General features: G+C 14.2%; 3 protein-coding genes across 3 annotated transcripts, besides 28 other annotated features; 1 reads left to right on the top strand and 2 right to left on the bottom strand. All coding sequences in view use genetic code 6, as the record gives it.

Annotated features, from left to right (window-relative positions):
* Window positions 1-30: 30 nt before the first annotated feature.
* Window positions 31-91: a microsatellite.
* Window positions 33-130: a microsatellite.
* Window positions 33-142: a microsatellite.
* Window positions 33-144: a microsatellite.
* Window positions 100-142: a microsatellite.
* A 112-nt stretch (window positions 145-256) lies between the features above and the next one.
* Window positions 257-305: a microsatellite.
* A 152-nt stretch (window positions 306-457) lies between these two features.
* Window positions 458-502: a microsatellite.
* Window positions 503-1,688: 1,186 nt separating this feature from the next.
* Window positions 1,689-1,763: a microsatellite.
* Window positions 1,764-1,838: 75 nt separating this feature from the next.
* Window positions 1,839-1,893: a microsatellite.
* Window positions 1,894-1,956: 63 nt separating this feature from the next.
* Window positions 1,957-2,035: a microsatellite.
* Window positions 1,994-2,042: a microsatellite.
* A 350-nt stretch (window positions 2,043-2,392) lies between these two features.
* Window positions 2,393-2,901, top strand: IMG5_151420 (hypothetical protein; the record flags this gene model as incomplete). The annotated part of the gene is made up of 3 exons (XM_004030860.1): window positions 2,393-2,461; window positions 2,530-2,572; window positions 2,789-2,901. Coding segments are annotated over 3 exons (225 nt in total), but the record flags the coding sequence as incomplete, so codon positions are not given.
* A 477-nt stretch (window positions 2,902-3,378) lies between these two features.
* IMG5_151410 (hypothetical protein) lies at window positions 3,379-4,250 on the bottom strand (the record flags this gene model as incomplete). The annotated part of the gene is made up of 1 exon (XM_004030859.1): window positions 3,379-4,250. The coding sequence occupies exon 1, from the start codon at window positions 4,144-4,146 to the stop codon at window positions 3,379-3,381; it is 768 nt and encodes a 255-aa protein (XP_004030907.1). The 5' UTR covers window positions 4,147-4,250.
* Window positions 4,251-4,774: 524 nt separating this feature from the next.
* Window positions 4,775-5,296, bottom strand: IMG5_151400 (hypothetical protein; the record flags this gene model as incomplete). The annotated part of the gene is made up of 2 exons (XM_004030858.1): window positions 4,775-4,866; window positions 4,930-5,296. The coding sequence occupies 2 exons, from the start codon at window positions 5,294-5,296 to the stop codon at window positions 4,775-4,777; spliced, it is 459 nt and encodes a 152-aa protein (XP_004030906.1).
* A 1,117-nt stretch (window positions 5,297-6,413) lies between these two features.
* Window positions 6,414-6,447: a microsatellite.
* A 721-nt stretch (window positions 6,448-7,168) lies between these two features.
* Window positions 7,169-7,214: a microsatellite.
* Window positions 7,215-7,748: 534 nt separating this feature from the next.
* Window positions 7,749-7,820: a microsatellite.
* Window positions 7,821-7,830: 10 nt separating this feature from the next.
* Window positions 7,831-7,872: a microsatellite.
* A 350-nt stretch (window positions 7,873-8,222) lies between these two features.
* Window positions 8,223-8,289: a microsatellite.
* Window positions 8,290-8,349: 60 nt separating this feature from the next.
* Window positions 8,350-8,382: a microsatellite.
* A 184-nt stretch (window positions 8,383-8,566) lies between these two features.
* Window positions 8,567-8,599: a microsatellite.
* Window positions 8,599-8,640: a microsatellite.
* A 506-nt stretch (window positions 8,641-9,146) lies between these two features.
* Window positions 9,147-9,183: a microsatellite.
* Window positions 9,147-9,190: a microsatellite.
* Window positions 9,191-9,414: 224 nt separating this feature from the next.
* Window positions 9,415-9,473: a microsatellite.
* Window positions 9,431-9,468: a microsatellite.
* Window positions 9,433-9,466: a microsatellite.
* Window positions 9,474-10,564: 1,091 nt separating the features above from the next.
* Window positions 10,565-10,615: a microsatellite.
* Window positions 10,566-10,670: a microsatellite.
* Window positions 10,671-11,863: 1,193 nt separating this feature from the next.
* Window positions 11,864-11,929: a microsatellite.
* A 91-nt stretch (window positions 11,930-12,020) lies between these two features.
* Window positions 12,021-12,064: part of a microsatellite that runs on past the window's edge.

Here is a 12,064-nt window from a genome sequence, read left to right as displayed (position 1 = left end):
AAAAATGAAGATGTTATTATATAAAAATAATATTATTATTATTTTTATTATTATTTTTATTATTATTATTTATTTTATTTTTTATTTTATTTTTTCATATTTTTTTTTACTTAATTTTTTTTTTTTTATTAGTTTTATTTTTATATAGGATTATAATAGTTCAAACTCAATTGATTACAATTTTACTGATTCCAAATTATAAACTATTTAAAATTTAGGGAATAATATAAATAATTTATATTATTAAGGTACTAATTAATATATGAGTAAATAAATATAATAATAAATTGATTAAATAAACATAAATGACTTAAGTTTTTAATAAATAATTACTAATCTTTAAACTTAATATGATAATATAATGTAATAATATATAAGTTCTGAAAAACAAAAAGATATTTAAGCTTAAATGTTTTTATTTTCTTTTAGAAAATCATAAAAATGAATAAAATAAATTTATAATTTATATATGAATATAATTTTACATAAGAATATATTTTATTTTTTTTAAATATTTATAATATATAATTTTATTACTAATTTAGTTTATCCTTTATTTAATTTTTACTATCTATATATTGTAATTTTCATATTTAGTTTTAGTATTAATTTTTTTTAAATACCTTATAACGAACTTATAAAATTTAAAGGTAAAGCCTTTAGTTAATTAATTATATACTATTCAGACTAATTAAATTAGTTTTAATATTTCTTGTTCAATTATTAAGTACAGTTATACTAATACATTCTTTTTCAAAAAAATATCACAACCGAAAATCAATACAAAATTTTCTATAGAGCAATCGAAGCAGCTATTATATTATAAATTAATCATAATAATATTAACTTATATAACTTTAGTATCTTTAATATTCTATATAGAAACTACAATCAATTATATTAATATAAAAGCATAACTTAAAGAACATTATTATTAGTTGATTTTATACCGAATTTTTATGTAAACTAGAACCTGATATAGCTGTAATTAACAAAAATAGATTGCAAGCAAATAGAGCATATTTTTTTTTTAAGTACTATATTTGTTATTTACTATACTAAAAAGAATGCTTAATTAAAGAATTTATATCTGTCATTTTTTTTATATATAAATAACTAAAACTAACCTAAAAATATTTTTTTTTGATAAACTTCTTTAGTTTATTTTTCGTCATTTATGTTATTTGTAGAGACGAAAAATTTTCAATTTAATTATATTAAAGCTCGATTATTTTATTTTTCTATGTATTTTTCTTAGTAAATATGTTTAAAAAAACGACTTTTTCGTCTCCTGAATTACCCTTAATGTAGTAATAATAGTATTTTTGGTAAATGAAAGTGTTAAAGGCGGATAGTTAATTAAAAACCTAGAAAATATTTAATTTTATAGCAAGCGATTAAAAATCGTGGTTAATTAAATATTTAAATTAATTATAAACACGATAGTAATTTTAGTCAGAAATAATCATGTGTATTTTTATTTATAAATTTCTTAAAGAAAAAATTAATATAAATAATGCACTGAAAACCATTATTACAGTAATTGATATAAAAATTGGATAAAATAGGGTTTCTAGTTGTATTGATTTTTATAATCATAAATTTTGTATTTTTTATTTATAAATAGATGAAAAATAAAATATATAAAATACTAAATATTTAAATTTTATATTAAAAATAAAAATAAATTATAGATATTTAAAAATATTATTTTATATTTTTTATTATATTTAATTAATAATATTTTTTATTTTATAGTATATATAAAACATAATAATTATTTATATAGTACTGTAAATGATTGAAATATATTATTTATTTTTATAGATTTTTTTAATAAATATTATTTTTAGTAAGAAATTATTATTTATTGTAAAAATAATTATATTATTAATAAATGAATAGAAAAATATATTTAAAATAAAAATATATTATTTTATATATTAGACACTTAAATAAATAATATATATTTAAAAATAAATATAAAAAAAATTATATATATATATATATATATATATTTATAATAATTATATATATTATATTTTTAATACATAATTATTATTAAAAAAAATGAATATAGTATTTATATTATACATAAAATTATTTTTATATTTTTTAAATTTTTAGTTTCCATTAAACATATTAAAAGCTGCTAAAAAAGCTTCTGTTGTAATAATTTTTTTTTCTTTTAAATATCTTTTTTTTACAAAAAACATATAATCATTTATTTATTAAAAAATAAAGTTAGTAGAACTTAAAAGTGGTGATACATATAATGGATTTTTAGAAGATTTAGATAAATTTATGAACATCAAATTATCTGATGTTACTTTCGTATCAAAAGTAGCATTTATTTTATTGTTTATTAATGTAAAAATAATTTTATAAATAGGATAATTTAACTTCTATGAAAATAAATATTATTTATATTAAAGGTTCTACATTAAAATACTTTTAACTTGTAAATATTTTTACAAAATTAGTTATAAATATTAAGCCTTAATTTTTTTAAAAAAATAATTTAAAAAGGATGAAGCTTGTGTAGATAAAGCAATTGAAGAAGCTGAAATTTGTATTTTTAAACAAAAAAATATATATATTTTATTTAGGAAAAATATTAAATAAAAAGTTAATGAATAAAAAGAAGAAGCTAGATTAAAAATTAAATAAAAAAAGGAATGTTAATAAGCAAATTAATAATAAAATAAAGATGGAAATGATAAAGATAAGACAGTTAAAAGTATTTTATTATTTAATTGTAAATAAAATATAAAATGTATTTTTATAGAAAAAAGCGATAAGCAAAGAGGAGGATTTGATAAACCTAGAGGTGGATTTAAAGATAAATTTGATAAAGGTAGAGGAGGATTTAAAGGAAAAACGAAATCTAGAGGAAGTTGAAGTTAATAATATGAATTTTTGTAAAAAATATTAAATGAAAATATTTATATATTTATCTATATATGTAAAATATATTTAAAAAAAAAAAAGATATTAAATTATTAAAAAAAATTGATTATATTTTGAATAAATATTTCGATTATAAATAAAAAATATTGTTTATTTTATAATAATGATAAAAATTAAAATAAATAAGCAAATAAGAAATTTTTTATTATATATATAATTATTATATTAAAAAATATTATTAATTAAAAATAATATATACATATTATAATAATATAATTAATTTTTAAATAAATTTCACTATGTATTTACATATAACACATTATTATAATCCCAAAGTATAATAAACAATTAAAATAAATATAAAATATATTACATATAAGAATATATTTTTATAAATAAGTTCAAAAAAGTAGATTTAAAAATAAATTATTAAATATTTCTTCATTTAAAAATAAAATAAAAAAGTATTCACATAACACATTTCAATGCTTTTTTAAGATTTTCATAAAATAAATCCACTTCCTTTTTATTATGTTATGTATATGCGCAACATTTCAAATGCTTACTTTAAGCTTTCCTATCGAAATAGAATTCCCCACTGATTAACTTTTCTGAATTCATACAAATAAGCCACTATATAGTATCTGATCCTTCCGGGCATTTTCTTAATACTTCTTTATAATGTTAATAGAATCCAGGCATAGCAGTAGGTAAAACAGGTGTATCAACCCATCCTGGGTGCATAGAAAAAAACTAAACACCAGTTTTTTAGGTATAGACATCAGTCCATTTTTCACAAAGGACCACCTATTATCTTTTATTTACTGCATACATATCTCTACCATCAAAGTTTTTGATTTTGTCCATATTAAAATCATCATATCTTAAAGGTTAGGTGTATTAACCTCCACTGGCGACTAGAATAACCTTCGCTTATTTAGTTTTTTTGAAAGTTTCATGAAGTAAAGGCATGAAAAGTTCAGTCATAAAATATGGACCGGCTAGATTTGCGGTAAAATTATACTCTAAATTATATTAAGTAACCATTTTTTCATGGTACATACATCCTGCGTTATGCACTAAACCATTTAAAGGTACTTTTAGGGCTAAGAATTCATTTACAAAATCTTTAATGGAATCTAAGTCGGCCATATCTACTAGATGAAGACTACAATTATTTTAATAATTATTATTTATTTTTTAAGAATTATTAATTAAGTTATCTTCTTGCTTCATTTTGCTAATTGTTATTTCGTTTTAAGCTATTTATTCGGTATTTTATTCAGTTAGTTTTTAGGCTTCTACTTTTAATTTTTTTAAGGCTTCCTATCCTCGGTTCTTGTTTCGACAAAGTAAATGAATAAATGCGCCTTTTCTTATAAGTTATAAGGCTGCAATGGTAACCTATACCACTATTGGCACCAGTTATTATTATATGTTGACCATATAAGTCTACTTGTAGGTCTTTTTCGTTAAATTCTTTTGAATTTGTTATAAATGCTTAGTGGGTAAATTCATTTTAGCCCATTAATAAGAATTATATTGCTCGAATACAGAACATAAGTATACTTTTATTTATTATTAGTGAGTATTTTAAGTATTAATTTGTTTATAAATATGTAAAATATATTTGTTATATAATATTATTATTTTTTAATTATGGAATAATATAAAATTTAATTATTTTTTTTTTTTTTCACGTTTTTTATTAAATATTTATGTTTATTATATATATATATATATACATATATACTATTTTTATAAAAAGTAATAATATAAAGTTAATCATAAAAGGGAAGAAAAAATAAATAAACTAAATTAATAGAATACAAAAAAAATAATATATAATGTTTATATTAAAAATTCAAATATAGAATAATCTCTAAGGTCCTGTAACCATTAATTTAAAATAATCAACTCCTAATAATTTAATTATTTCTTCAGAAATAATACCAACTATTTTAATATTATGAATATTTAAATGGACACCTTTACTTACCTTTATTTTAATATATTTACAAGGTAAATTAGAAATACTAATATTTTTATTAGTAGCTCTACAAAAATACTTCTTAGTATAAATATCTATATATGGTCCTGTTTAATCTTAAGATATGGAAATAGACATTTCACAACCGTACTTAAAATCTTCAATCTCAATTTATTTTACATTTGTTAATTGATTTAAGTCTAAAAGAATATTTTATTCTAAAAACAAAGCTGATTTCCATGAATTATTACGATTTGTATATTTACAAAATTGTGCTTCGTAGTAATCATGCTGACGGTATATTGAATTAAAGTTTATATATGACCATAAATTTTCAGGGAGATCTTCAATTTAATCTTAAGATTATTCAAAACCACTTGTTTTTATTAAATCCATTTAAATATTGTTATATATATATGATTAATTAATTATTATTTATTATAAAATTGAGAAGAAAAAAAAAAAAAAAAAATTATTTAAATTTTTTTTTAAAATAATTTGTTGTTATTTTTTTTTTATTTTAATTAATACAAATAAAAAAAAATATGTAAAATTACTTAATTATATATATATATATATATACTAAATTTGTATCAAAATATATTTTAGTTATTCTAAAATAAATAATTTTAACACACCTTTTTATATTGTTTTTCAAAAAAAAAAAATTAAAAATTGTGTAAAAGTGTAAAAAAAAAAAAAAAGATAAAAATAAAATATTAAAATATGTTATTAAATGAAATAATATAATACAAAAGATATACAAATAATATACATAAATTTATATTTTTTATATAAAAAATAATTTCAAGAATAAATAGCTTATATATCAAAATCATAATTAAGTCTTAAAATTGAACCTAAAACTGAAGAGTTAATTTAAGTTAAAAATTTAGGAAATAATAGTAAAATATCATCTATAATTTATTAAGAATTATTAAAATTTAGTACTTCTTTATCAAATAAGTATTTTATTATGTTTAGTTTAAAAATATTACTAACTTTATTTTCAATAAAGTATTATTAAATATTTTTCATTACTTCTTTATAATTAGTTTTTTTACATGTTATGTTTGATTATTATTAATTATTTATTAATTCTTCTTTTTCTTCAAGGCTTTTTTTAACTGTAGATATTAAATTTTTACAGAATGAAAAATCAGTTTTTTTATTAAAAGATTGTTTATTTAGATAGTTTTTTGATCTTTCCAAAAAATCATTATTAAGGATTTTATTAATTTTTTTGCTTATTTTTGGAAGGACACATACTTTTTTTATTATTAATTTTTATTTAGGTAAAATTTGAGATTATTTAGTTTATTAATTGTTTTTAAGTAAATTATTTTCTTCAAACTAGTAAAGGTTTCTTGTATTGTCTTCAGTTTCTGTAATTGATTTTTTATTAAAGTTTATTTATTATTATTCTTTTAATATATTGACATTTGGTTAGTGTTCAGAAATGCAGAAGGTATTCATCATAATTTAAGAAGTTTATATTTATCTTGAATATTAATATTATTTTGTTTTATTTTTTTGTTTTATTTTTTAATTTTATATATTATGTACTAGTTTATTTTCACTATTTCAAATATCTAAATAAAAATACAACACAAAAAATATTTCAAATTATAAAATTATCCGCAAATTGTTTAATATAAAAAAGAAAAATGAAAATAAAAAAATTATAAAAATAAATTTAAACGAATATTTTATATCAAAAAAGTACACTATTAGATTTTAATATCTATATTTTTATCATATAAGCATATAATTTTCGAATAAAAATGATAATAAATGATCTTTATATTTAAAAGAATATAATGGCGGAAGCGGGTAATGAAAAAAAAAAATAAAAAAAATATTTATTTTAAAAATATTAATTATTAGATATATAATAAAAAAAAAAGGTATTATTAATTATTATAAAAATTATAATAAAAATACGATTAAAATGAAAATCGTTAAGTATATAAATATTTAACTAAATTTAAAATAATATTTAAAGAAATTGTTTTATTTGTATATTTATTTTATATTTTTATTATTTTTTATAAAATTTTAATAATAAGAAATTATTGAACATTAACGTTTATGTAAAAATAATTATAATTAAATGTTGAAAATATATTACAATAAAAATCAAAAAAACATTTAAATTTATATAAATTTAAATTTAAATTATTATTTAAAATTTATTTTATAAATATTAAAAAAAAAATGTATATTTAAAAATATATTTATTTTCATATAATATATAATTCTATTTACATTTTTTTTTTTATACTTATATATTTTTTATTTTTGTCATTATATACTGAATTATAATTATTTTTAAATTTCTATTATTCTTTTAATAATTAATTTTTTTATATACAATAATTATATATATTATATTTTTAAATTCCTAAATACTAATTCAAATTTTTATGTTTAATAATTATTTATATATTTAATTATAATAATATATTTTTTTTCTATTAATAATTAAAATACAATATAATTTTATATATCTTAATTTTATATAAGAAATTCGAATAAATTTTAATGAAGAATATTAAAAGTAATAAATTTATAATTATTAAAAAAATATTATTATTAATAACAATTTAAATTTCATAAATATATTAATAATATAAAACGTTTGTATTTTTATTAATACTTGTTTACTTTTATTTTATCTATATATTTAATTTTATTTTGTTATCATAATATAGGAGAATGTATAATAAACTTTTTTTATTTATAATTTTTTTCGATATTCTTTTTTAATTATATTTTCTTTAAAGATTTTATTGTTTGTTTTATAAATAATATAATTTTTTAAGTTAATAAGAAATAAATTAAACTAATATATATATATATATATATATATATATATATATATATATATATATATATATATATATATATATATATATATTTAGTTTTTATAAAATAATAAATTATTAATTAAAATAATAATTATCAATTAATAAAAGAATAATGTTTAACTATAATAAGCATATTGTTCATAAACATAAAATAATATAAAAAAAGTAATATATTTATAAAATAAAATTCATTTTTAAGATATATATTCATTTAATATTTTATAGACTGTAAATATTAAAAATAATAATTAAAAGTCTTTTAAATTTTTATAATAATAATAAATGATACTTAGTTAAATAATATCCATAAAAATTCTATTGATAGAAAATATTATAATAAAATTTAAAATAAAAATTGTTATTTTAAAAGAAAATTATATAAAAAATACTATTAACTATTACTATTAAAAATAGTTAAAAAAATTAAATTTATTATATATAATTCTTTAGATAAAATTTAAAAAAAAAGAAATAGTTTGGAAAATAGAAAAAAAAAAAATTATTCGGAAAAAATTAAAATGGGGGATAAATAAATTAAAAAAGACTATATTGATCTCATAAATTTAATAGTTATTAAGAAAATAAAATTATAAATGAAATAAATATTAAAATAATTAATAATTTAAAAATTAAATTAAAAATAAAGAGATTAATAATATAAATAAAATTAAATTACTAAATATAGTTTTAAAATATGGATATTTAAATAAAATAAAGTAATATGTTTAACAAAATTAAAAGGTAATAATATTTAATTTATATATAAAGTAAAATATAGATATTTTATAATAATAAATAATAAATTTTATTAATAAACTTTTATAAATAATATATATATATATATATATATATATATATATATATATATATCAGCTCTTTTTATGAATATAAATTATATTATTTTATGAAAATAATCGAGAAATTTAAAGAGTAAACAATATGTATGAAGAAGAAATTAATATCAATAGAATATAATTATTAAAATTAAATTAAAGTCATAAAAAAAATATTTAAAATAAAATAAATAATGCAAAATTAAATATGTTAGTATAAATCTCAAAAAATTTAAAATAAATTAATAAAATTCTCCTTATTTAGTCAAATAATTAACATATTAATTAAAAACTTAAAACAAAACAAAAAAGTTATAAATAGAATTGAAATTATAATTAGAAACAATATATTTTTTAAAGATAAAAAGAAAATAATACAAGAAAAATCCCATCTAATGATGTATAAATATAAAAGGAAAATTATAAATACAATTTTAAAAAATAAAACTCAATATATTTCTTACAAAGGAAAAAAATAAATGATTTCAAAAAATATTCTATAGATTTAAATTTAATAATAAAAAATTAAATAAAAGAGTTATTTAAATAATATTTATAATAGTAAAAAATATTTAAAATAAAAAAATTATCATTATTATTCAAATTAAAATATATAAGTAATTATAAAATAAATTTATTTCTAATTAAAATTGTATAAATTTGATAGATAGATAGATGTATATCTTTTGTTGAAAAATTTAATATTTATATATATATAATGTATTCTTAATATGAATTTTATTATATTTTTTATAATGTTTTTGTATAATAATCTTTTTATATTTAATTATTTTAGTTATGGCTAAAATTGTATATATATTTAATGTTATATATATATATATATATTATATATATATATATATATTATTAAAATATAAAATATTATATATTAATATAATTTTTTTTTAATTTTTTTTTATTAATATTAGATTATTTAAATAAATATTAATTCTTTTCTTTTATTTTAATAGAAATATAACCAAAAATTAATTTATTTAACTGTATATACAAATAAAAATAATTAAAGATAATTTGTATTTATTCCAATTACAATTTTAATTAAAATATTGATATAAATTGTAATAATTTTAAATAAAATCTATCAATACATTTTTTTTTATTGATATAATCTATAATATTTAATAATTAATATTATTATATATTTATACTAAATAAAAAGCCAAATAAAATAAAATAGTTATATATAAAAATATAAAAAAAATCCAAAAAAAATAAAAATATATATATATAATTTGCAACCATATTACTTTAAAAATACAAAAAAAAAATTGTTTTTTTTTTTAACAAAAATTCAATTTCTATTTTTCTAAACATTTTAATCAAAATTATTTGGGACTTACTAATGAGTTTAAACCAATTTAGCATATCCTTCTTCCCAATTAATGCTTTTATAGACAAGGAAAACATTAATACATATAACAACTAAAAAAAATAAGGATTCAATAATACATAAAATAGCACTAAACACACCAACTTATTTGATTCTGACAAAGCCATTAAATCCAGCGAAATTAGCAATCATAAAAATAAAATATAGTATAGATAAAACAACTGATATTATTCTATATTATAAAAATATTGATTCGTCTTCTAAAAAAGCGTATAGACCTTTATAAAAATTTAAACCAGCTAAAGGATTAAATAATATAAAAAACATAAATGCATATAATATTCTAAGACCGGAAGATCCATTAGAAAATTGAGCTATATTATTGATTATATTTAAAATGGAAATCGTAAAAATTATAAGATGTGTTATCCATAATAATATTGCGATTTTTCTATGAGGATATTCTATTTCGGTTCTGTCGTAATGGATTATTTTTACTAATGGGGGATAGTTAAAATCGTTCCAGTTTATTCCGGATTTACTCGATAAGTATTTCTTAGATGTGCTTGTAATTTAATTTTATACTACTTTCTTTCCAAGTTAATTCATTTTTTTAATTTTTATTTTTATTTTTTTTTTGTTTTTTTTTTCTTTTTTATTTATATAATTAATTAATTTTTTATTAGTTTTTTTATTATTTATTTTATTTTTTATTTAAAAAAAATAATTTTTCTTGTTAAGAGAATTATTATATTAATAATTTTAATATTAATTTTTATATATTTTTTGTTTTTTTTTAAATTAAACGTATCAAAAAAAATAAATATTTAATTAAAAATGAATTAAAATTTATAGTAATTTAACTCGAATTTATAAAATCAAACAACCTAAAAGATATTAGCTATTTAAAACTAAAATATTGATTAATTTATGAATGAAAACGAAAATTTAACTTTAAAAATAAATAAACTGAATACCAAAAGTATATTTTAAAACCAAACTAAATAATAAGAATATAATGTAATTTTTATTTTTTTTAATAATAAATATAAAAATATATATTTATTTAAAAATTAATAGTAATATTTAAATAATAATAAAACTAATGTTAATCAAACAAAAAAGAAAAAATATATATAAAATACATATATCAATTACTTTTTTGAATACTTTGATAAAATTATGTAGGCTAATTACTATAAAAAAAATTAATAAAGCAATAATTAAATACAAAATATGAACAAAAATTGTATTAGGTAACTATATTAAGAATTTGAATAAATAAAATAATAAGAGTTAATAAAATAATAAATATAGCTTTAATAAAAAATAAATAATAATAGTTTTTCTACAAGAATTCGTTCAAAAAGTCATTTTATAAACACTTTAAATTAAAAAAATAAAATAGAAAAAAAGGAATAATAAGAAAATGTTTATTAAAAATAAGAAATATTTATAAATAAAGAAAGCGTATATATATAAAGAATTAATTAAATAATATAAAATAAAATAGATTAGTATTTTAAATCAAATGATAATAATAAGCAAATTTAATATAAATAATAATAAGAAAATATAAACAATAATATTTAATAATAGTAAATATATAGAAATATAATTTAAAGCAAAGAATAAGAAAATTTATAAAAATTAGGAAATCTGAAAAATTAAGAAATATCAAAATATTATAATAAAAGCTTTTAAAAAAAAAGAAAATATGATAATAATAATAATATTAAGAATTTATAATAATAAAATTGTATTATATCTAGTAACTTTAAAAAAAAAATTAAAAAGATATGTAATTCTAAAATAAAATTAATAAAGAAAATAATAAATTAAACAATTATTGTTTTAAAAATTTTAAAATTAATGGCAATTTTATATTAAAAAATAAATAAATTTATAATAAATAAAGAGATTTAAGTTAAGATTCTATTAAATAAAGAGATAGAAGTTAAGATTCTATTAAATATAATAGTACCTAGAATATTTTAAACAATTATTATTATAATAGATGAGAAAAATTATATTCTTTATTGCTTAAATTTAGATTAAAAAATTAAATATATATAAATATATAAATATATATATATATATAATATATATA

The sequence above is a fragment of the Ichthyophthirius multifiliis genome (assembly GCF_000220395.1).
Source record: "Ichthyophthirius multifiliis unplaced genomic scaffold scaff_1120509251162, whole genome shotgun sequence".
Lineage (NCBI taxonomy): Eukaryota > Ciliophora > Oligohymenophorea > Hymenostomatida > Ichthyophthirius > Ichthyophthirius multifiliis.
This window is presented reverse-complemented; position numbering and strand designations above follow the sequence as displayed.